Source organism: Megalops cyprinoides, chromosome 2 (assembly GCF_013368585.1).
Source record: "Megalops cyprinoides isolate fMegCyp1 chromosome 2, fMegCyp1.pri, whole genome shotgun sequence".
In the NCBI taxonomy this organism is placed as follows: Eukaryota; Metazoa; Chordata; class Actinopteri; order Elopiformes; family Megalopidae; genus Megalops; species Megalops cyprinoides.
Window position 1 is genome coordinate 34,188,639 of NC_050584.1, and position 26,631 is coordinate 34,215,269.

General features: G+C 39.9%; 2 protein-coding genes across 4 annotated transcripts in view; both read right to left on the reverse strand.

Annotated features, from left to right (window-relative positions):
* The window catches only part of atp13a3 (ATPase 13A3), a 43,282-nt gene extending 31,534 nt beyond the window's left edge, over positions 1-11,748 (reverse strand). For all 3 annotated transcript variants that reach the window (XM_036516097.1, XM_036516104.1, XM_036516090.1), the window contains exon 1: positions 11,579-11,748. The gene's annotated coding sequence lies outside the window, so the exon portion shown is untranslated. The remainder of the gene's footprint in view (positions 1-11,578) is intronic.
* Positions 1-24,109, reverse strand: part of tmem44 (transmembrane protein 44) — a 30,647-nt gene extending 6,538 nt beyond the window's left edge. The window contains exons 1-10 of the mRNA XM_036518848.1: positions 23,931-24,109; positions 23,640-23,769; positions 23,370-23,460; positions 22,872-23,038; positions 22,524-22,610; positions 22,040-22,210; positions 21,726-21,878; positions 21,393-21,506; positions 21,087-21,230; positions 16,881-17,063 (exon numbers count right to left, since the gene is read on the reverse strand). Coding sequence (XP_036374741.1) covers positions 16,881-17,063; positions 21,087-21,230; positions 21,393-21,506; positions 21,726-21,878; positions 22,040-22,210; positions 22,524-22,610; positions 22,872-23,038; positions 23,370-23,460; positions 23,640-23,769; positions 23,931-24,109 — 1,419 coding nt within the window. The remainder of the gene's footprint in view (positions 1-16,880; positions 17,064-21,086; positions 21,231-21,392; positions 21,507-21,725; positions 21,879-22,039; positions 22,211-22,523; positions 22,611-22,871; positions 23,039-23,369; positions 23,461-23,639; positions 23,770-23,930) is intronic.
* Between the last annotated feature and the right edge of the window lie 2,522 nt (positions 24,110-26,631).

Below are 26,631 nucleotides of genomic sequence, written 5' to 3' on the forward strand. Positions count from 1 at the left end.
CCACACACACTGCTTGCTCATTACTACACTGATCATTCACATATATGACCTCGTATACCACCCTGCACTGGGCTCTGACCAAGTGATGTCTGTGCTGCACTGAGCAGATCAAGCACTGAAAATTTTAAAAAAGCCAAACTTTCAACACTGTGAAATGGACAAACTCATCAACACTGTTAAAATGAAAAGAAATCTGGATGAAAGTAAGCAAGAGAGGCAAAAACGTTTTAGCAGACACAGTAACCACCGGAGCAAACAAGATCCTTTTCATCGAGCATTTAACCCAAAAGACAGACCATCTGAAACGTAAAGACCAATCCTCAAACCGCACTTGCCACTGTGATCCCACACATGGGAATTTAGGCAGAGTGTTCACTTCAACTCAGAGTTCTGAAGCTGAGCTCTCTATATGCATCCCACTGTGCATCACTTACCACCGGCTGCAGGTCTTTTCCCCCTCCTGCACCCAAAGTACCAACCGTCCGGACCGAGTCCTGTAACTGCAGGCACAGTTCTGACAGAAGAGTCGTAATCGAGAGAGTGCGTAATCCTTTACGTGTACCTTACATGCCCAACTGTACGCGTCCAAGCAAAGAAAGCAAGCTGTGTCAGCATTCACGCGGGGCTGGCTCATGGAGAGCAAAACATTTTAATAATTACAAGAATCACAGACAGAAGCGCATGCAGCAAGGAGGAGAATCTTTGCATTGTCCCAAGGAGAGAGGCTCACCTTCAAGGCAGGGAGCGAGAGAAGCCTATTAAACAGAGACTGAGAGGGGGAAAACAAAACGCCTAGATCAAACAGCAAGGAGTCCTAAGTCAGGCCACATGCTCTTGGATTAGCAACAGTATGGCACTCAGGCCTGGGAAAACCGCTGAGAAATCTTGGAAAGATTAGGCAAAATTTAGAAGAACAGGGCTGATTTAAAAACCGCAGTGCTGAATAGCCTGAACCCTGGCAGCCGACGCAGAGATTAACATTTTGAAAGTAAAAAAGAAGTCCAAAGTAATGCTGAAAATACTACTCACACCCTGGGTGTGAAAATGTACTATGGGGAGAAAGCTATACAACAAACAGCAGACTTCACTCTTCTTCAAACATACTTCTTTAAAAAGTGTCTCTCTCTTTCTATAGGACTTAAACTGCATCCAGCACTAAATGAATACCAAACTGAAGATTACCAAAGATACCTGATGCTTTCTTGCAAAATTTGCCACCCACACAAGTTCAAAATAATTGCTCTGCTTAAGTTCTTAAATATCAATAAACTTGAATAGGCTTTTTGGTTCACACCAATCCATTTTTATCCCGATACCTCCCTGACAGAACAGCACATTCTGTGATAAGGTACTCCACGCTACCTGCAAACAAATGCCTGAACACAACAACTACAGTCACCATACCATCATGATGTTTTAAATACCTTCTTGCCTGAATGAGTCACAATCAGCACTGGTGAAATGATGGCAAAGGGCCTGCTGGGCACATTCATTTTAAAAAAGTGCTGACCCTATGAGCATGGTCCAGACATGTCATTTCGCCGCTCTTTATACGCACACTGGTTTGGACTCACCCCTTTGGCGTTAAACTGCCTTTCTGGTTCACGCCGTTGTCCTAAATTTCACAGTTGTTTCTATTTTAATCGAGAGCACTTCATCACGCTTCCAGCACTGGATGAAGGCGGTTTATCTTGGCCTTGTTGGAGGTAAACCACAGGGAATGGACAAGAAAGGCCTCCCTCTCTGTGTCCCCGGCCTCTGGGCTCCACACACAAACAGTACCCGGCTGCTGGATCGACTTGCACCATGTCAGGACATTTCACGTTCAGGCTCCGATTCAACATTGGCGGACTTTCTGTCACAGGCTGCTGTCTTTGAACAGATCTGTGAAATGTACTCTTGGCGATGGCTCAAAGCCCCCAGGAGACCGGCCCTGTGCTTCTCAAGCCATCCCCAGTGACCCTTGGAATTTCCAGTTTGCGAGGGCCACTGGGCACCCAGTTAGGGCTGGAAGAGGAGTCAAAAGTTCAAACGGGCACTTGACTGGTTCCAAACGGTTTAATACGAAAGGAAACTCACTGATGATGCTGAAGTAAGGAGGCAACAATTATATTAGCCCTTTCTTAAAGTTTGTGGTTCAAGTCTTGGCTCCTGACTTTTGCCATGGTTTGGGCCCAGATCTAACTACCAGTTTTTCATAACGGACACTGTTCAGTTACTACACACAAGTTGTACATTTGATAGGCTTATGCATTGATACATGAGAAGAAAGCACACCATAGTTAAGTTATATGGGCTGGGCTGCAGCTTCACGGCTCAACACAGCGCCGTCAGCTCAGCCATGCCCTGCTCTCCCTCCACTTACACTCCTGCTCTGTGTTCTGGGCCTTCATCGAGGGGCAATGTGGCACAGGGCCCTGTATGAGATCCTATCAGTAGCTAATGGAAACTACAGTGCTGTATAGCCCTAAAGGAACAATGACTCGAATACACAATCCATGATGATGCATTTCTGTTATGTACTTTATGTACCAGTGGCTAACAAACAGGGCCTCATATCTCAAGTTGGAATAACATCCTTATAACACATTCTGTTCATTCATGTACATCTGACCACAATCTCCCTCAGCACATTTTAGAAGTTTCTGCTGAAGATTAATTATTTCTCATAACAAGCATGTATTTATCCTACAATAGATAGGATTCTTTAAGAGTATATAGTCTTATGGGCACTGAGTGACACCAGCAACCCAGTGTGCACCCTGGTAACTCAGACTCACTGCTTCATTCCAGTAATCATAAATCACTGAGATCTGTCTCAATGATTCTGCTGTGACCAGGGTTGAGTAGTGTCCTGAAGACAATCAGTATTTTTCTCATCTGTGGCATGTTATACAGAAAACTGTACCTTGGGACAACCAGTTAGTAAGGTATACTTTTCCCCCTCTTTGTTAGCAAGCCAGCTAACCAAACCCCAAGGATGTGGACCACTGAGCTCTTTGTATTCAAGAACTTTGCGATTATAAAGCATTGACATTAGCTAATTATTATAAGGCTAATTCATATATGATATAGGTTATCCTAAAGGTCAAGCCACGAAAAGGGAAACTACTACTGTCTGCTGCCTCCTGTCTACAGTAAGGAAAATGTGTCCCGTGAAAAAAATATTTGGCTTGGACTAGTTCCAGTACTATATTTGCTTGTAAAATCTCTACATGTGTTTACCACACCTGAACTAATTACATATATTTGTAGTAAGGTTTGTTTCAAAGACATACATTAACAACTTTAAAATAAAACACCTCACAATAAAAAAATTCAGTGCATTTAGTTTTTCACAGGTAGGTATAAAGTAGAGGAGAATCAAGAGATTATCATAACGCACTTGTACTACAAGGAAGATCGTATGGGGACAGAATGCACACTGTAACTGGAACTGACATGAGTAGGCTAATCACCAATTAGCAAAGATTTGAGCACAATGCAATTACCATAGCAGTGAATCTTAATACTTCCCTACAACCCAAAAACAATTTCTTATGATGGTAGCACTGGAGATTTTTTGATGTGACTCTTGACAAATAACCTTAGCACCGCTGTCCTGAGGGTCAAATGTCCTCCTCACACTACAATCTATAGCACAGTTCATACCACAGCATATCCAATTTTAGTTAACCCATAAGCTGATTTTTTTTAGAAACAATATCAGCTCAAAAGTGGAACATTAGGTTAGAATTCCAACATATATTTTAAAACGTTAAGGATCTAATTAAAAAACCTGATATGCAGGGGTACCTTTGATTTTGCAGATACTATCCTTTGTACCACAACTTTGCAAACATCACACAAGCAATCAGAATCATTCCTTTTCCTCAACCCAAGCCATGTTTGGTCAGTCTGTTCATATATCTGTGTGTGGCTGTACAGAGGGCCCTCTGGAGAGCTCTCTGATTTTTGATATGGTGATGGATACTGCTGATGGATTTTCAAGATACTGTGGCATCACCTGTTATATCCCATGGAAAGAGGTATACTTTGAATGCTTTTGTAAAGGTACAGAATCTAAATTTGAACTTTATTTTGTGTCTGATTAATGGCATTAATATTGTTAAATTTGTTCATTGTTAAATAGTTAAAAAGGGTTTAACTAAATATGCTTACACAAACAAGCACTGGAAATATGTTTAACACATCTCTACTGAGTGCCTGGAGTACCCATTCATCAAGCTTTGATCAATGGGCAAATCAGTTATGACTACTCCACCCCCCCCCCCCCACCCCCCCAAACTGTCTTCCCATTGTGCATCACTACTGAACATGGACAATGTTCAAACTGGTGTTAGTACAGCATATGTGTGTATGAGTGAGTGCACGACCGTGTCACCAATAACTCGCACTGGAAAAATGACTGGATGAGCAGATGAAAGACGAGCTGAAAGGGAATGTCTAGCACTCAGCATAGAGTGAGATGGATTAACCAGCCTAACAGTTACAGCCCTCCTTCCCATTTGGGCAAGGTATGTCACCGAGGATGGGGTTAGTTAAGGAGTTGCTTGCTCCCTTTGAAAAATCAGAGCAGAAGTAAGGACAGTTTCATTACCTGCAACATGGCTCAGCCTGAACTGAAAAAAAATCTTGCCTTTCGCGGAGCAGATGGCGCAGCCTGTGTATACACCTGGGGCTCTCGGACACAATGACTGCGCAATCCAATCAAGGTGTTCAAAGCAGGTCATTTCACTTGCCCGTCAGTAGTGGTGTAACGGATCGTAGTTGATCTGTGATCCGTACGGAAAATGTTCAACTCGAGCGAAAATTTCGTCTGGCAAAAGCCAATCACCTTCAAGTAGGACTAGAAGCCAAGCCCCCCCTCTCTTCAGCAACTTGCTAGCAGCGCTGGCAATCAAACGCTTGTTGTGACGTGCGCGAAATTCAATTGTTCCTTTTTCAGGCAAGCGATCACACCCGCGCGAGGAAAGCGATTCGCGTTCGGTTAAAACGCAGTTTATTAATAGTGTGAAATACAGTTTTACTGCAGCTGTTACTTACCTAAATCTCGATGCAGAGTTGCAAAGATTAAAAGTGAAAAGATACACAAGCGCCGTTGTAAAAAGCAGCAACCTTACTATCTAGCTATCGCGAGCTAACTTAATGAAAGTTATATGCGATTTCGGACAAAGTGCGAAATTGTGCGATATTGCACTTTAACAACTGAGTATTGAATATTTTAAGATTTTATTTAAACATTGGACATCTTGAATGTTGTTTTCATTTAAGACCATTGGCAAGAGTTCCTTTCTTTAAGTGTTCTTTAAATTCTTTATGGATGAATGGAAAACAAAGTTGTTTGTCTCCCCCTGATGCTGCTGTCAATTATTCGATCTGAGGAATATCCTCAAGTGAGATCAGCTGGTACACGGGTTATTTTCACATAGATCAGCATCAACTTAAATTTGTGAAAGCATATCTTCCTAAATGAAAAGTCTGAAACCAAAGCAGAGGAACAGACAGAGCGACATCATTCTGGATGCCCAATTCAGCAGAGCTATCCAATGCCAGACTTCAAGGTACTGGGGGCAATGAAAGAGCCCTCATATTTTTCACTGACCAGCAGTTTCCTTGAAATGTTGGCATGAAAATGGTGGCTTTTTTTTATTCAAGCAAGAACATTTTTTGTTTTTATTTATTACAATGAAAATTAAGACTTTTCTTTCCTTGAAATACAAACTGTTGTGGAATTGAACGGAGTTATGAACACCACAGTTTCACAGAAAATAAATACAGCAGTGGCATTCCTAACAGGAGAAAAGTATTTACAATTATGCCACTAAGAAAAACTTTAAGCAGACATATTTTGGGCTGTCTATCTAACAGTTTACTTATTTTAGTTACAGTACTTACAATACTGTTTGGAAAGATAATGTGCAATTGACATGTTACATGTTTGGGTTTAAACATGGGCTAATATGAAGGCTACATGTACTTTAAGGAGTGCATGCTTAGTTAAAAATAGTGCAAGTCTATGGTTGCAGCCAACACATTTTGGTGGGCTGCAAGGCTGGTCCTTGGTCACATTTCAGTTCTCTATCCCTGATGAACACAATGTCCAAATATCTTAACATGGTCTTTTTGGTAATGTACTATTAAGTGGGTATTTATATAATGTGACAAGCTATAAGCTATAGGTTGGTAATTTTAGTAATTGAGTTAATATTTGATGCAACTGTAAGAGAATTGTACACCTTGTGTTGCAATAATGCAAGTTTTATTCTATGTCCTGTTTGTATTTAAAACAGATTTTGTGTGCAAGGGTCCATGCAATTTTCAAAGGTCAGTTCTTTAATTCCCTCCATGATGACAGAAGAAACCTGGAGTCAGTCCTATGATGATCTGAATGGGTTGGTCTGAATAGGTTGCCATTTTGGAAACAACCCCAATCTTCATTACATGCTGGGACAGTGTGATGAAAGCAGTCGTAACAGGTTGAAATGCTTGGCACGCATGCTCTCTTCACCACATTTATGAGTTGGTGACTCCAGACAGAGGAACCTGAGCTCTGCCACGCCTGACAATGAAAGTGATACAGACATTCACTGTTGATATAATACTTCATCTCAACCACTCCAACAAATTTCTATTCCGGATTGAGGGATTAACCCAGCAATCAAGTTGAGAAGCCACAACCTAACAAGAGAACATACACCAAGAAGAACATAAATACACAGCCATCACTGAAACAGAACTACCATCTCCTCACAGTGCCTCACAGTTGAGCTTACTGTTCTCTAGAATCTGACTGGAGACAGTGGGGGGGGGGGGGGGGGGGGGGGGGGGCTTTAACTAGGCAAGTCTGACTGTCTCACAATATAAAGCTCTGAATGACTGTAGTGACTGGGAGTCGTTTGAGTCTATAGTAAAACCAGAGGAAATGGACAGAGACTTATGAGGAACAACAGTGTTGCACGTGACAGCTCTGAGGTTTTTTTTTCACGTGGACTTTGTGCTTTGAGAGCTACATGAAACCACGGTAAATGAGCATGCAAGCTGTGATGACACAGCACAAGGTAGGGAAGAACTGTGGGATGCTGACATTTTTACATTTTAACTAACAGAAAAGCAGTAAAAACAAACAGGTGTGCCTGGAGGGTGTGCCTGTACCAATGTATCCGTAAGGTAACGATTACTTAACATCCTTTTTGTTTCTCATATCTGTCCCTTGACCATATTTGGTACAGATGCTTGAGGCCTAACTGATGGTTCCTTTAAAAATAGTGTATCTTATTCTATCAATAAACTTGAGTACCTGTCTGTATTTCTAATTTGTTGAGGAGGAACATGTGAATAACCTGAAGACACATCCTTTGAGTCTGGTTTCAGGTGGCATCAAGAGCACAGCCTTGAATTACTGTTACACAACAAGGACAATAGTAGAATGCATTACAAAATGCTAGTATACCAAGAAGTACCAGCTCAACATGCCACATGGAACCCAAGCCACACAAATCAGGAGACAGAACAATCCACAAAGGAAAAAAAAAAAAAACACCACAGCCTAGTTTTAGTTGCAGCTAAATACTATGCGAAGGACTATATCCAGTCAACCAAACCTGAACCAATTCAGTAGCCAAATCTACAGAAGCTGATGAAAAAACATCATTCATAAGATCTAATCCTAACTGTCTAAACTCAATCAAATAAAAAAAAAAAAACTTGAGTTTTACATAGTACTGCTGTAAATATCAGTACTGTTCTCCTTCATGATCATTCCGATCATGTAGCTATACTGCTATGCGTTTGAGTAACTAAATAGGTTTTTACTTCATATTCAAAGCACTTATATTATGAATTGATAGTAATAGGTCTGATATGGAAAAAATGTATCACTAATAATTTTGTGGGTCACTTTCAAGATGCAGTTTACAGTTTCTGGTTAGTAGTTAGCAATGTAAAAAACAACAACAAGAACAAGAAACAGGATAAAGAACAGTATGTTTAAAGAGCAAGCAACACAGTCAAAGCTGGTTTGGTTTCCTTGTAAGTCAACTCATAAGCTAACATCATATTGAAAAATTCTTACTCTCCCTGATTTATATATAAATATATATATCCATATATGTATATCTATATATTTTTTTGTGTATATATACACAAAAATGTGCAGCCCTGAAGTGCAAAAATGCACCTCAGGACCACTCCTTTTTGTATGCTGCATCTGCACCTCAGGGCCAAAAGTTTTTGTTTTTGTGTTTTCTTTTTGTTTTTGTGTTTTGCACTTTAGAGCCACTGTAGTTCACCCTCTGCCCCCTGCTCCCCACTCTGCTCTCTCACTTCCAGAACTACAAGTGCAAATTGGTTTTGCAACACATTTATCGCACGAAGTGTTGCAAAAGTCAAGGCGCGCAGATCTGAAGTTGCAGGGACCAATTCGAGTGGTTGTACTGGAAAATGGACTCAAGTAAAAAAAATAAATATGAGTAAATGTTGGATTACAAGTTTGCAGCTGTCATTGTATTTATGTAAATATCAATCTACACATTTGTGAATATTCACATTTTTTCTACAAGTGAAAATTTAAACATGCGAGTTCGGATTTTTGTTCTACAAGCTCTCACATCATATTCTACAAGTTCTCAAAATCAAGTCTACAAGCTCTCGCATTTTGCAACATATTTACCTTCATACACTAGGCGCCTAAGAATCTTAGCCCAATTACAGTGTGATAGGTGTCACTCCAGAAATTGAGTTTTATGTGTGAGTCAACATCACCTGAGAAACTGACCTGAAAACGTGTCTTTCCACCTCAGTATGTGAAGAATGAGTCGTCCCATCTCACTTACATTGCAACTGACTTTAAAATATGTTCCATGGTAAAGTCAGTGCCATGTCTGTATTTTAAACTGAATGGATGTCTGTATGAATGTTTAACTTTGAGGATCTTCATTTACCATTTGTGACAAATCTCCACCAGTTTCACTTTCTAACTGGTTAGCTGTCTGTTTAGAAGAATTGTGTATGAGAGACAAGATGGCCAGCTATTAGCTACTGAGCAGAATCTGTTTAAGCTGGATAACAGCTGGAATTTAGCTAGTTTTTGGTATGCAGTTCTGTTAATGTACTTGTTCCTGGTCTGAGTTGAGATTTTTCAAAGAAATCATTTGTCCTTTGTACAGTGCTCTCTCTGCTGTTTCTGTGAACACTGCCCAACACAGCCACACTCTACAAGACCATCTTTATTTATCATTCAACCAGCAATTTTGACACAAAAAGGAGGATTTGTTTGAGTCTTTTCTAAACAGGTATATGCACTAGAATGCAAAAAAAAAAAAAAGTTTGTGACTGCTGATAAGGAAACCACTTCTGTTTTTGGTATTTTCACTGCTTTTACATATCTATCTATCTATGAAGAAACACCCATATATTTTTGTACATGAATCAGAATATTTGTTTTCTAGCTATGGGGAAAATTTCAATGGACAAAAGCTGCTATGCTTTATGAAATTTCCTTCCGTCTGACTCAATATCTAATATACTGTTAATTCCAATTCACTGCGGATGAGCAGTGTAGTGTAGTGTAGTGATAAGGAACAGGCCTCATAACTGAAAAGTTGCTGGTTTGATTTCCTGCTGGAACACTGCTGTTGTACCCTTGGACAAGCTATTTAACCAAGAGTTTCCTCCGTAACTATCCAGCTGCATAAATGAATAAAATTGTAACCCATGTAAATTGTTCTTTATAAGAGTGTCTGCTAAGTGATGATAATGTGATGTTATGCACTTTCCGTCACCATGCAACTGGATTTATTTGTCCCTGATATCACATCACTGTTGATGTGTGATGAATTACCACAGTATCTGCAACAAGTTATGTGTAAATTGCTAAATTAGGAGGAAAAAAACTGGAATCTGCTATGAATGATTCAGTGTTAAGTATTAGGCTTCAAGGTGAACTCTGTTGAAATATGTTAGTATGTAACTACTTCGCTTGTGTTTATGTTTGCTGACTCGGGGTAAGCTAACAAGTATCATCAATGAATACAAATGCCCACCTAAGACACTCTAGATACGTTAGGTAATTGATGACAAATCCGCTGAAGATGTTTATCACTGAAACGCATTTAAGGACAGATGGCTGGCGCCTAAATGTATCTCAGGTCTTCCTTCTGAACAGGAGGAGTAATGACACATTTGGCTAACAAGCTGACCACAGACAAGTGATGTATTTATATGTGGTTAACCTTAGTATGGGCTTTTGCTGCTAGGGGATAATTGTATTCGCCGACGACAATATTGGACCTGACTGTGTTGTCCATTATAGCTGTTAGCGAAGTAGCTAATCTTTCATTACAACAATAGCTAGTTAGCGAACTGTACTGTCTAACTACCTTACCTATGTGACAAGCTAGTATTATCCACGCTGAAAAGTATTAATGTAACTTAACCATGTTAGGTCACGTTAGATGGCCGGTGATGACTGGCAAAACACTTAACCTTACCAAGGCAATTAAGAATGATAACTTCAGCGAGCAAGGACTGCATCTGTGCACTTCAGATATATGGGTGACTAGCTAAGGAGTGACGTTAGACAGTAAACACTGAAATCGTTGTACGAGAAACTCCTGCCTGACCAACACCGTCAGTCAGTAAAGCGCTCAGTTTGCTAGCTGGCAACCACGTAGCTGTCTAGCAAGTGCTATGAAAAGTTATGGCATCTAAAGTGGCTCGGTTAGTGATCATTACCTTGCATGTATACACAGATCTTCGTCTTGCTAAGCCTGGCTAGCTATCCAAGTTACGTGTACATTAGTCATCCCACCAATCGTTATTCGACAAACTAAGTTATCTAAACCACGTCTTTTTACGAAAAGGGGGAATAACGACGGGTATCTACATAGCAAGTTGTATAAAGAGGAAAACATTTCCGTCCTCCATGCATGTTACATCCCGAATTGACCGGTTGGCTAGTGCTAGCCATCTAACGTTACCGCCGTTAGCTAATTTGTTAGCTAGTTATCTAGAAAAACGAGAACACTGTAAACTAAATAGCTGCAATAGCGACAGCACGCGTTTCTTGAAATTACAGCTAGTCACACAACGATGTATCACATAAATACTACCCGTTAACTAAACCGTAAGGAAAACCCTTGCCACCTAGCTAATGTTACATCAATGCAGTGTGACACCGATATGTCATGGAATTCACCCTAGAAACGCAGCTGACGTTAGCTAGACCTAGCTAGCTTTAGCTATCATATGTTTGTGTACGGTGCATTTTATCCAACTACAGAACTGCCATTAATGAGCAACAAAACTGAAAGGTTTTGCATCACCAAATGGACTCAAAAAGACTCATTCATTTAAGTATTAAGGTCATTTCGACATCTTGCTGACTGGCAAACTATACAATTTAGCCGAGGCCACGGTATGGGGACTAGCCAGCCAGCTATAGACATCGGAATCCCCATTTCGTGATACACACACGAGTAAGTACACTCATGGCTGATGATTAACATTAGCTAGCTAGCTGCTACCACCATACACATGCGGCGTTGTTAGGTAGTGTAAATGAAATAAAGACACTCACCCAGAACCACCTGGAATCTTTGACTATCACCTGAGAGTCATAATGTGGCTAAAATCTTTGTTAAAGTAAAAAAAAAAAATGTAGCTAACGGTCGTCTGAACAAGAAACGTGTTCAACGCACACTAGATTACTGTGCGTGCGCAGTACTGACAGCTTGCTTGTTGCGCAAATCGGCTGTAGACTCAACTGCCTGGAACTGGCTACACCAGTCATTTAGAGGAAGTGAGTAGTAGGATGTGAGGTCACTTGAAAAGCTACACAAGATCGCACATGGTTAACTTACGTTGAATATGTTGAAATGACAATTATCCTACACGCTGGCGGGAGTGATGTTCTGATGGCGCCTTCCTGGTCGGTGTGGGGCGTTAATTCTCGTTGTAAATGTAGGATATTTGTATATAATTCGCATTCTTCAGCGATATATCCAATAATGGTCCTTTATGTGAGCTCCTTCAGTATTTTATGTTGGAGAAACTCCATTGTCGAAGGCTGAAAGTTTGCGACTTTGTTTTTTAAAAAAAGGTTTTAGGTGTACTGAGAAGATTTTTAAATTACACCTATAGTGGAAAGCTGTCAAGTGCTTTGCATACTTAGGCCCTTGGTGCCACCAAAATTATATAGTGGTGAATAAAAAGTAGGCATTCTCCAACAGAGGCAAGATATAAAGAACGCATTGTTAATGTTCTGATGAGAAAGGCTCCTACCATGAGATATACAGTACCTGTTAGTGTTGCTACATCCATTCACTGAGTTCCTAATTCTCATACCAGAAACAGGAAAGACAGCAATGTTATTTTCTTTAGTTAAACCAAGCTTCTTGCCTACAGGAAAAAAATTAAATGTAGTTAATCAAGGTTTGCAGGGGTCATCAACACCCTGTTTACCTAGAAGAAGTAAAACTTGCACACAAATAGAGTATATTAAGATATTAGTGCTTCTGTGACAATACCAGCCATTTTTAGTTTTTATTTTATTTGTAGGCCTAGGTAGTCTGTTTTTATTTTAACATTTTCTTTATGCTTTTCCTGTTTCCATCCTAACTTTGTATTCACCCCATCTCAGGACACATTCCTTATATTCAAACTGAAGCACCAAAGTGCAAGGAATCCAGTCTTCCAACACAATTTCATGCAGCCAATGGTTGTTTTTAACACTACAAGTCCTACAATGCACCACAGTGGAGCAAACACTGAGCAGAGGATAGGCAGGCATCTGATGAGTCCCCAGAGGGTGCTACTGAGCAGTGGGACCGGAAAACCCAGGTTGACGTAATCCACCCTACCATCAGCAAAATGAAGCCAATGATGTTGGACACAGCCCAGCCACAAACCTGCATAGTCTTGGGCAGTAGAGCTCGATCTGCCCTCAGAATGAGCACCTTTGCATTTACTTGTACCGACTTGCATTTGGTTGCCCCCTTACATTTATGTCTACATTTATTCATTTTTCAGATGCTTTTATCCAAAGCGACTTACAAGTGAGGGAGAGTCACAGAGTCACAGTATTAGAAATGGTGCATGTCCAAGTTTCAATAGTTGGCCAGACAAGGTACAAGCTAGCTGGTAGAGACGCGTGTGCATTAAACCGTTTTTTTTTTTTTTTTTTTTTTTTTTAAAGAAAACAGTTTAGGACATAAGAAATTGCTTTGCTGGTAGCGATTCAGGTGATCAGCTGAGTGCAAAGTGAGTGAGAGCTGTGTCTTCAGATGTTTCTTAAAAATAGTGAGGGCTTCAGCAGAACGGATGAACTGTGGAAGGTCATTCCACCATCAGGGGACAATGGCAGAGAAAGTTCTGCACAGTAATTTTGTGCTGCGATGTGCTGGAACCATCAGATGCCGTTTGGTAGCAGAGCGCAGTGGTTTGGAAGGAAAATACGCTTGTTCAGGTTCAGCGTTCAGGTAGGTAGTCCCACTTTTGAACTTAAATAATTTAATATTTGAAATTGGAATAAGTTTCTCATCAAACTTTTTCAAGAACAAATAACATTCTTTTTTATTGATTTAACTTTAAATACACTATATGGCCAAAAGTATGTGGACACCCCTCCTAATTATTGAGTTCAGGTATTTTGGCTACACCAATTGTTAACAGGTGCATAAAATCAAGCACATAGCCATGCAATCTCCATAGACAAACCTTGGAAGTAGAACGGGTTGTACTTGAAAACTCAGTGACTTTAAACGTGGCACTATCATAGGATGCCATCTTTGCCACAAGTCAGTTTGCGAAATTTCTGCCCTGCTAGATCTGCCCCAGTCAACTGTAAGTGTTATTATTGTCAAGTTGAAGCGTCTAGGAGCAACAACAGCTCAGGCACGAAGCGGTAGACCACGCAAACTTACAGAGCGAGGCCACCAAGTGCTGAAGCGTGTAGCATATAAAAACCACCTATCCTCTGTTGAATCACTCACTAGAGTTCCAAACTGTCTCTGGCTGCAACATCAGCATGAGAACTGTGCGTCGGGAGCTTCATGAAATGGGTTTCCATGGCCGAGCAGCTGCTCACAACTCCAACATCACTATGCACAATACCAAGTGACGGCTGGAGTGGTGCAAAGCACGCCGACACTGGACACTGGCAGTCTGATGGACGAATCTGGGTTTGGTGGGTGCCAGGAGAGCGCTACCTACCGGAATGCACAGTACCTACTGTAAAGTTTGGTGGAGGAGGGATAATGGTCTGGGGCTGTTTGGGTTAGGCCCCTTAATTCCAGGGGAGGATAACATTAATGTTACAGCACACAAAGACATTTTAGACAATTGTATGCTTCCAACTTTGTGGCAACAGTTTGGGGAAGGTCTTTCCTGCTCCAGCATAACTGTGCCCCTGTGCACAAATCAACGTCCATTAAGACATGGTTTGACGAGTTTGGTGTGGAGGAACACCAGTGGCCTTCACAGAGCCCTGACCTCAACCCCACTGAACACCTTTGGGATGAATTACAATGTGGATTGCAAGCCAGGCCTTCTCGTCCAACGTCAGTGCCTGACCTCACAAATGCTCTTTTGGCTGAATGGGCACAAATTCCCACAGACACACTCCAAAATCTTGTGGAAAGCCTTCCCAGAAGAGTGGAAGCTGTTATAGCTGCAAAGGGGGGGCAACTCCATATTAATGCCCATGGTTTTGGAATGGGGTGTCCAATAAGCTCATATAGGTGTGATGGTCAGGTGTCCACATACGTTTGGCCATATAGTGTATATCACTGCCCAAAATGCATCTAGAAGACATTTACATAACTGTATGTAGAAGACTGCCGTCTTATATTAGAAATCTACGATATGTATGCTAAGCTTGGCATGAAAACAGTAACAAAATTAAAATTAAATGAATTCCTTCAGTATGATTATGAAGACCTTTGAGGAATAGTGATGTACTCTCCAATCCAAAAGAAAAACAAAACAAACTGTCATGACAGCAGCCGCAGGCGTCCTAATCCTTGCTCTCCATCAGTTGTCCAAACAGAATTCCACCTATTTGGAAGGACTGGTCAGTCTGTTTTCATTCCCTTGGGTCTCAGAAATGAAAAGAATAAACTTGACCCCTGGCCTCACAGAGTTGAGCTGCCAGCTAAAGTATTTGAAGACCTTAAATAACATCAGAGGAGCAGAACATGTCAAGGCTTGCAAGCATATATCCAGGGTCAGATAGCCTAGACCTAATGGAAAAAAGGCTGGTGACAAACTTGCATGTCAGTAAGTCATTGCTGTACAATGTCTATTCATATAGAATTATACCTGTTCCATTGTGATAAGTGAAAGCCATAGGTGATGATGATTTGTGACAGACCAGAACATTAAATTACATATACAGATATATATTATATATGAATATATATAAGAATACATTAACACTGTTTAGACCAGTTTTGTGTCAAGTTGATTCTCTCTTTTACCACTAATTTATCTTCAAAGATATGTCACCCAAGGAAACTGAATTGTAGAAAAGAATTTCCTTAACAACTTGCACCTAATCTGTGCATTGTGTCAGTATCAGTCTGAGGAAAGTCTTCTCAATGCCCATCAGTTAAAAGTAGACTATGACTATCACAATATGACTCTGCCATCGACTAAGCATCCAAGTTGAACATGAGGGAAACAGGCAGTAACAGAAAAGATTTATTAGATAGTGAAGGAGCCGTGCCGCCAAGTCTGCCCCTTATCACTGAGCTTCTACTGGAGACCTGACAACCAGCATGGCTTGCAAAATAAAGGAAATGACCCACTGACCTTGTGAGACAACGGGTGAATTATCTTGCTCCATCAGGGACTTTTATATGACAGATTCTTAATGATTTCTATTATTTAGTGCAGTATATGCTACACCCAGGCAGATTAAGTTTACAGAATTTACATATTAATCACTGCCACGACAAGCAACGGAAGCTCCCCAAAGCTGATCCGAGAAACCGACAGGAAAGTGTCCATCACATCACTGCTTGAATTTATGCAATGGTGCATTTATCATCCAGTTCTGACATGTCTCCATCCAGTTGCAATTTATCTTCTGGTTCCTCTGAGCTCAGCAGCTATTCAAACAAAAGGTTCACTTCACAAAAAAGTATGCTGAAGCAGCTGGACCAGTTCCCACTTCACTTATGTAAATGTGCTCTATGCCAGTGGGCTGAGCACCAGCCTACAGGTCCACATCATTGGACTAATTCATATAGTTGCTTTGGAAAGTATTCAGACCCCTTCACATTTTGCAAACTTTTTGTTGCGTTACACATTCAATCTAAAAATGATTAAATGTATTCTTTTGGCTGTCATTCTACATACAATAACCTGCAATGGCAAAGCAAAAGCATCTTTTTGTGGTCACCCACAGCACCACAGGCACCCTTTGAGTTCCCTGAAAATGGTGGAACAGACTGAATGTGAAATGAATTGAAACAGATTACCAGTGTTTCAAAGGTCAGAAAATATTGTGCATTCAGTATACTTAAACTTACACGACTGGCAACTATATATGATGCATCCTTAATTTATAGAATTCAGTCTCAGTGCTTTGAAGCCGTCATATAATGTCTATGTATAAATATTGTTGAAAGCTGAAGTAGTCACATCAATTTTTGTAATGCAATCGCAAACATATCTGTTTTTACTTTTACCACACTTTTAATTGCATTCAGAGGTATACCAAAGGCACAGTTACAATATAGTAAAGAAAAGAAAGTTACAATGGATCAAAGATGGAACTTGGATGTTAACACTGCACACAACTATCAGCGTGTGTACATTGCTACCCCATTGGTCATTCATTTGCCAGTACACTGAGGAGCCATTATGTGGTCACCCACAACACCACAGGCAGTCTCCTCTGCTACGTCTACAACATTGCTCTTGGAGAAATGCAAATCAGACTTTGACTGGCTAGTAGGTTTAGGTCCAAGATGAACTGTCCAGTCCTGAAGGGGAAACGCTTCTGTAATCTGCTGTTTTCTTGTTTTGTTCCAGTGAGGGTTTGCCTCTTCGAAATCCCACTGCAGAAACAAGATGACGAAAGTATTACGGTTGATTACATTTATGTTGTTTGAATTGGTGTCAATTTATATGACATTACATAAGAGTGTCATGAGTATGTGCAAATATGCAGCAGACTTGTTTACTATCTCACACAATACCACTGCATGGCATGCTAATCATCTGTGTCAGTGAGACAGCAGGGCCAGCCTGTTTGTTTTCATATGGGTGCAGTCACTGGAAACATTTAGGTATATAAAAATTGGGAAGCATTTGAATTACCTTCAACCTGGAAATGCAGTGCACCCCTTTCTTTTAAAATGTCAATGCTACAAAACATTTTTCCTTTGTGATAACAATTGAGATATATACTTAAATATCAGATGACCTGAACCCAATCATGCCCTCAATTCCAAAATGTTTTGTACTTAATCACTATTTATGAGCTATACTTCCCTGCATTACCATTCTGAAGTAGTGTCATTTATTATGTAGTATTATTTATTATATGAAAAGAAATGCAGATCAAATAAATATAAATTGTTACAGTCTTTACATTACATTATTGTTATTTAGCAGATGTTCTTATGCAGAACAACTTACAATTTTTACATGTTATCCATTTATACAGCTGGATATTTACTCAGGCAATTCTGGGTTAAGTACCTTGCCAGTGGTACAGCAGCAGTACCTTTGCAGGGAATCAAATAAGCAACCCTTCAGTTACAAGCCCTACCCCTTACCACTATGCTACACTGCCACCCTGTCCCATATTCATTTAAGTGGCGATGTCTTTTCTATCCCATGATCATCTGAGTGGTGACATCCTTACATTCATCAATCTTATTTGTTTCATTTCCTTATGGTAGAATCTTGTGATGTTTTTCTGCCAAACATTTGATAAGATGAAGTGAGAAATACACTGTAAGTAACATTCAGTTGTGAATAATGTTTCCCTCTGTATCGGTTTCACTTCTAACATGTTGCGCAATTCTTCTCGAGATATTTGTCATCAATATGTGTTTACAAGAAACGTATAATATCAGTAGTTTAAGAACATGGCAAATTGTTTGACCAACATTTTTGACTAACATATTGAACAGCATTCACATACAAGCACCATTTCAAATTTTGAGAATTCTGCATATTACTGTGTATGCAGTTCAAATGCATAGAAAGTTTAAAAGCACGCTTATGACTGCAGTTCACAAACACAGAGGCTTTCAAAATAAATTGCAATGTATGCATTCACACACTTTATAGCACTATAACTGTCTGATTCAAAATATAATCTATGTTGATCCTTTCCCACATTTGGAACAGGATTTTTTTTTTTTTTTTTTACTTTTATTGATCTCTATGTTGTGATGTCATGTGTATCATATTTACTTTATTAATAAATGTGCACATTTAGATGTATGGACAATTCCTAATATGTTTGGATTGTAAACTGAATTTGAAATTGAAATTCAATTTGAATTGCTCTAGTCAAAAATGTGGACATTCCCTTGAAAGTATTCAATGTTACTAGCGGCACACTCCTGTAACAATCCTATAACACTCCTTGTGTGCCAGCACGTCTAGCAATTACTGCCCTGAAATGAGGTGTGTTCAGCATTTCTAACCAACAGTAAACAGCAAACAGTTCCCAAAATTGCACCACAGAAAACCAAATTCCCCAAAGACCCTGCAACTATTTTGCAGAACTTCCGAGGCAGACTGGCCCTGCCCTGCAATTTCATCACAGATCTTTCACAGTAGAACAATTGAGCCATAATACAAATCTCTACTGATTCTCTTGCCCACACTGCTTCATAACAAGTGTCCGGCACTGAATTCATAAACAACACAAAGCAAATTCCAAACTGGATGGAGTTCAGCTGGTATTGTGACAATGTGGAGATGTGGACCCAGGATTTGGGAAGCCTGCAAGAATGCAAGAGTGTTCAGTCTCATCACAAGCACTGCAAGTGTACTAGCAAATGCCAATGTATAAAAGCAATGCTTTCCCAAAATCATTTACTCATTCTAGTAAGCCATTATGCAGACCTTGTGTTTATGCATAATCTATTAAGGTCATTATGCAACATGTGGTCTGTTTCTCAGACACCTGCAAGCAGTCCCTATCACTCTCTTTATAGCTTTATGGTGATCCACTCATAACGGACATAGAGAGTATCATTGATAAAACTGAGCAACTCAGTTGCACTACTTATGATAGCTCTTTGATCTGATAAATGTTTATATATGCACCAGGTCATTCCCATGAGATTTCAGCTAGTCCGTCAAGTGTGAGTAATTAAAAATTATACCAGAGATGGTGGGGTAAATCAATAACTGAAAATGAATTCAGGGATGGCTGTCCAAGTGAAATAACTCGCCGTACAAACATTATTTTGTAATTTTTTTGACTCAGCTGACCTTCACCTTCTTGATTAATGTCTTACTTCTGTTATAGCATTCAGGTGTAGAAAAAAAAAAAAAAAAAAAAAAAAAACTGTGCACACACACGCACAGTTTTTTCAGAACATTAATGATTATTATTGCAAATCTGTTTATGTAAGCACAGTATGCCATGCAATTATTTTCATTAATTTGCTTAAACACCATCATACCAGGGTGACATGAGATTTTATATCCTGTACATACTGGATTTTTGCTAGAATAACTGAAAAGTACTTTTCTCAAGAGCACATAAACAGTATTCCAACTTAGTTATAAACTTATTACCCTGAGGTCCAGACTCCAGAACCCTCACAGCCATTCACCGAAAGAAGGAAATGATACTACTTAGAAAATAATTGCCATAGTGACTTCACCCCAGACAGGACATGGCTGAGTCCTGCTTTTTCACAAACTCCAGTGGGAGCAGTTCACATCATTTGAGTTTCCCTGTTTTGTGAATTGTTCAAAGCTCAATTGTTTGTTCAGCACCACTTCCATTTGTTTCTGATTAAATGAGGTTCTTTGTTAATTGGCTTTTCCAGGAATTACTTTTGTGACCTGTGAGGAGCAGTGTAGGCCAGAGGTAAGCCCAAAACTGGCTTTGTGCACAACAGGTAGCAGTGCAGAGGGGTTCCATTCCCTCTGTCCACCAGCATTCAATCATATAGCTTAGGGGAGGGATCGAAGCATGTGCACCAGATCGCTGAGGTAACATGGAAACAAATTTTACATGTAGGAGGGCCGATCACTTGGTTAAGGAGGGGAAATGTTCAGTCTTCTCATTCAAAAATAATCTTTTTAGTCAATCTCTTCGACTACCATTCTCATAACTATATATAGAACAAAAACTTATCAATTTCTTGAATTTGAAAAAGTTAAGGACAACCACAAAGTGGAAAGATATAATAGCTACCCAGGTGATACACACATCAGTGCACAAGTTAACACACTAGGCAACATGTTCTCTATTGGGTAAACATAAATAGTTTTACTGTAAATGCAGAATAAACTTTTATCCAACAGTTATGCAAAATTAGGGCCATCATTATCATGTCTGATATCAGGTATACTGCCATAAAATCTCAATACATATGTATATAAATCAATTCAAATGCAAAAAAAATAACTCCAGATTTTACTGTATCGACTGTATCAAAGCGTTTAAATATTGTAACCAAAAGCCACTAATCATTTTGAATATCTGCACACTAGTGCCACCTATTGACAAACTATAGGACTTGCAGTTCAGATTCCTCACTGACAAAACAAATGTGTTACCTGGCAATGGTGTATGGATCTGTCCAATGCAGAAATTTGATTGTTATTGAAGTATCTCAGTGTCTAAGGCTCTGAAGATGAACAGTCTGAAACTCAAAGTCCATTTTCTATTGAACTGAACTGTTATGATATGCAACCACCCTGCCAGAGGAACCTGGCTCCTGACATTGGAGATTGAGCTAACCGCTACTGCACTGAGGCAGGGACAGGACATTTAGGTGTAGCAGGCTTACTACTCCTCAGTGTCCTGCTACAAAGACATAGGAGGGACATGCGATCAAAGACTTTTGAGAAGACTGTCTTACAAAAGCAGTGCTGACCTCCAGTTCGGAGCTGAGAGAGGAAGAGTCAAAGGAGCTGTCCGTGGAGCAGGGGTCATCCACTCTCACCACCTTCACCATTCTTTTCAGTGGCTGACTTTCAGACTGGCCCTCCCTGGAAATCTTCACTTCTTTCAGGCACACCTGGAACACAGACCGATGAGGTCAGCAAAAGTGGCACTCCAATAGACTGTTAATGAATGAGCCAGTAATGTTCTGACTCCCTCATGAAAAAAATGAGCCCATATGAGTGTGTTTTTCTCCTAAAATGCACAGAGAAGAGTCTTCCTATTCAGAGGAACACACCTTTCGCACAGGCTGGACAGGATGGATGTTGACATCCATATAGTGTCCTACTTCGGTCATCTTTTTAAGGTATTTCTTGCTGCAAAAAATATGGAGGGGTGTCCTGTCTAAGCCCTAAAAAGAAAAAATTGAATCTTTTAGAAAAGTTTAATAACTACTAATCAGTGTTTACTAACTGAAGAAGGACAAGTAATGAAACTGAAGGGAAAGGAGGAAATAAATGGTCGAAAGAAAGAAAGGGACAGGGAGAATAAAAGAGGAAACATGGCCTCAGATGGACTGGGAGAACTGCATGGATCTATCTGAACAGAGAGCATGAGTTCTCAAGCTCACAGGGTGCTTGGTGAGGGGCCTCCCTTTTTGTCTGTGAGGAGCAGGAGAAACGCCATGAAGTAGGGACTGCATGTCTGCTGAGTCCCAGCTCTGCACATCCTGGCCCAAGGGCTGATGGTCCATGTGCCGCCTGTAGCAGGAGAGAGTAAGGATCTGCACGGTCTGGGTTAAAGGTAAATGCGCAGAGCTGAAGGAGCACAGAAGACGTGACAGGAGAGGACACGGTTTAGGGCCACTTTCCCTAGTTTGATAAAGGCCATGTCTCATTGTGAAAAATCATTTCTTCATTCAGCAGAAAGGAGCTGGAAGGATACAACTATATCAATGACCGCACAGCCAAAAGAGGCTAGTAACCACGGTAATGCTCTCATGACAGACTTGAGATGTGGGTCACAAATCAGGATGGCTGAGGCATAGCAGATATTGGCCAGTGCACACAGTACACCAGAGGACATCTGCACTGCTGTGGCCATCTTTCCTTGATGCTGCAACACCAAAATGTTGTATAAAGGCATGCTGATAACACCTACCCATATACAAACTCACACAAGATTACGCAGTATACACACCACAGGAACACAATGTCTAAACTTATGAATATTATGCATTACATTGTTTGCATGTTGAAATAGAATTGACATCTAACCACTATATTTTACCTTATTTCTGTTTGAAACATTAAAGTTATTACACATATTAACAGTTTACTGAGACTAAAGCAGCAGATCTACTACGAAAAACATTGTTTGGAAGAATGACAGCTGTATGGAGAAGCAACTTGAGCAAGGGCATACTCACAGCTTTAATGAGAGAGGGAAACTTGGATGTCCACCCAATGACAAAAGACAGCAGACCAAGTGCATAGCCCAGGATTTCAGCATTGTCCTGCTCCAGTAAGCAAATACAACACACTCAGTTACTCCAGTCAGCAGGACCTACAATATTTTGTAGGAGGAGGCAGATCTACAATTTCAAATTAGCAAACAATAAGGTGTAATGTCACACAAAAGTTCTCTCTCTCATACCAAAATTCCACGTATTGTATCCATCTTCTTCTGATGAAAGCTGCCTCTGGGGCTCCCCATTTCACCTTAAAGTTATGTTAGCTACAGGCTGACTGGAGAAACAGGTGATATCCCCACTCACTTGTGGAAATAAACTGAGTAGGTGTCTCCCACTGAGGGCTCTCTCTGCAGGCTGGTGATAGGCAGACAGACCGGGCCACAGGCAGAACCCTGGTCCCAAAACCAATGAGATGGACAAGGCCAGCAGGTTCTGCCTGCGTCTCTTCCTCATCATCTTCATCCTTATCTCTAAAGAAGGAGAGACGGAGCTAAGCTTGAGTTGTGCAGTCTTAGGAGCAAATCGAACCCTGGCAATCACAACGATGATACAACATTTCATCATCAGCTCCGAGTTCCACAAACATGTGATTATGGAAAAGGCCTGTAAAACAGGATACGAGGAGGCATTGTGATGAAAAGTTACACTGTCCAGAGACAGTGTAGTACAGGTACACACTCTATCACTGACACTAGGGTGCAGGATTAGTTGCTTCTTCAAAAATGGCATTTGTGAGTGTGGCTCTGATGTAAAGGTGTTGGGGAATAATCATCAAGAAAAATCTTGCCATTTTCAGCTTACCAGTTTTGGACTGCCACCATGGGCAAATGGGAAAGATGATGAAAATGAAATGAACAACATCCAGAGCAGCCATGAGCACACCCATTAGCACCTGAAATGAAAGCGCAAATGGGGGAAAAAATCTTCCTGGTTTCAGGCCAGTAAATGCACAAGCAAAATATAGTTTTGGGCTCATTTCTGATGATCTTGTCACAATTTATATTCATGAGCCCCCGTTGTACAAAAAACTATATTATTGTTCATAACGGCGCCTGTGTCGTGTTGTCTTGCCTGAATGGCCAGCTGGTTGGACAGAAATGCCCCTACGGTGCTGCATAAATTCCCCAGAAAGCAGTAAAGAGCGCAGACAGCCGTATCACCTGCATTCCTGTTCGACGTTCTGCACTGTTGACGCACAAACCTAGATCAAGGGGAAGCGGACACAGGATATTTGCTAACAATACATATTGGTATATATATCCTTGTAAAGAGTGTTTGCGTCGATGGTAACATATGCAGTTCTATCTCCGAAGAACTTCATCTCAACTTTCTAACATGATCAATCATGGAATGTCTACTTACAGAAAATAGGCGATCACCCAAAGCAATGCAGACAGACTGCAGAGTACAACTGGGATACAAACGTTCTCAGAAGAAAAGCAAGAGGACAGAAATTCCGGTCTCCACCAGGAGGTCGAATCCAAGACATATTCCTCCACTTTATTTCGTTCGTCAGAGGATCCCCTTATATTTTCCTCCATCTCATTTAATAACCCTAAAAATGTAACGTTCGAGAAGGGGACCGAAGGGTAGGAAAACATTTTAACCACTCCATGTTAAACTGAAACCTGGGGCAAACGACCAATTGGAATGAAGCTACCAAGCGATTTAAACCGGCCAGGTGTTTTACCGTCTCGCCGGGAAAATATCTCCTCGTTCACAGGGATTAGTTGAGAGGAGGAGCTGCCCCAATCCTTCATCTGAATGGCAATTTTGAAGCCTAAAAAGAGGAAATTACATTTAGGCAGTGGCGGCTGGTGAGCTGGAAACAGGGGAAGCTGAAACATTACCGTTAAATCTATCATTACTTTCAACCTGTTCCCCTTTATCCTCCTTGATTAACAATAAAACAAATAATTCACAGAATAACTGACACCAATTAGAATAAATAATTGTGCACGCGAAACACCGCTGATTATCTGAAATTTGTGTGGTATTGCGAAAGCTACAGCATGAGGTTGTTTAATTAACAAGGATGGCAATTTGAACAATTAATTGGCAAGTAATCCCAAAGCTTTCTCTTAAATGTTTCATATTATAGCTTTCTTGTGTTACAAAATTCAAATAACAAAACGGAGCTAAATTTAGTTTGATCGATTAATAAATTACTGAGAATAAACCTTTGGGTTAGGTTGAGTGCAATGAACAATAACGTTTAGAACACAGACCTCACAAAGCTGTGATGTGTCATGAGCAGTTAATGTAATTTAAATCGATAAATGCCATACTTGTTATTTAAACAATTTCACGTTGTAGCTTTCGCAAGCACACAAACTGCAGACAATCCGCGCTGTTTCGCGAGCATAATCATTTACTCCATTTACGCGATTGGTGTCAATTATTCTGTCAATTATTTTTTTATTGTTAAATAAATTATTGTATTAAATTCTATTGTATTAACTATAGCCTTTTGGTATATTGGCTCTTTGCATGAATATATTTCAAATGTATTTGCAATATATTCTTGGACTGAACAACATATGTCTCAATATATTACAATATATTTCATTTTAGTATGGGAAGTTAACAATGGGTATTATTCATGTTTTTGTGTCAAGGTAAAATTGTAGTCTATAACCAACATGTCACTGTCAAGTGAGTGTTGCTGGGAAACACTTTTAACCCATTTACCTTTTAATATGGTGAAAGATTTGAATTCAATACATTTTGTACTTGACCTTAAAAATAAATACAAACATTGAGCATATGCTGTAAGCTCCTCGTGAGAATGTGGAGGTGGTACGAAGAGTTGTCTTGTCCAATATATGTTGGAGCGTTATGAAAGTAATGGTAGAATGTACATTTCATTTATTAGGTTGGATAGTGTCTCTCACACACTGTATTCTCAGCCAAGTTTGTGGTTGAAAAGACCATAACATAAATTCTGCAATAAAGTTTGTGTAAAACATATTCAGTGTAATTTAGGTCAAAGGAATCATTCTGCTTGCCTTGGAGGTACATATGATCGCTTAAATGGAATTGAGATATGGAATTGAAATCAATTTGACAAGTATTTTCTGTGTGATGTGTGTGCATTTTAATAACATCAAAACAAGCTCATGGTAGAATGGCTCAGTTAACTCTCGTCAATAAAATCCCGTATGAAATGTTACAAATATATTTTGAGATTATTGTCTGTAAATATACATTAAGATTTTAAACTATGAATCCTGCCCAAAATTGATGTGAAAAACTACAATGGAAGCATGTTTAAGGTGATTTAATCAATAAGTAAAGGAAGACCATGAAGCATCCAAAACAACAATCAAAGGAAAAAGAGGTCCACCACATGAGGTCTCTTGTATATAAGAGTTCAGAACAAACTGTGTCTTGAGTTTTTGAATATTTCCTGGCTTGTTCCAATCCAAAATTAGCATTTACCTCAACAAATATATAAATATTGTAAAGACTGTCAAATATGATCTTATCAAAACAGTAAGAGGACTGGAAAATACCTTCAATTCTCGTTTCAGTATCAGTTAATGTAGCTACTTCTTAACACTTTTTTCATAATTTTATTTTTGAAAACTGGGGTCATGTTACTACCAGAATGAATCACATGAACATATCTGAATTAAAAATAATTCAACTATTTCAATATATTTCAACAACCAAATAAGAATGCTTCATTTGGTTGTGTTACAATATTTTCTTGTCTTTGAAACAAAGTGAGCTAAGCAGCAGAACGTGTGGTATCAGATCTGTTCTGACCTCACTCTACTGCAGACCATCTCTAGCCACCTCTGTATCAGTGACTTCATCTCTCCATGATTCTTCATCAGCAGACAGAGCTTTGGGCTGCCTTCACTTATTTCCTCTTCTGCTCCATCTCCATGTACATGAACAGACATGAAAGGCCAAACTGTCAACTGACTTCAAATTTTGATTGAATAACCTCCATGAAGCAGCATAGTGCTTGGACTGGTATGATGCTGTGTAAGAACACCTCAACACTCACTAATTGTATTCTACTGGCAATATTTCCTGAAGAAAGAAGTCTGAA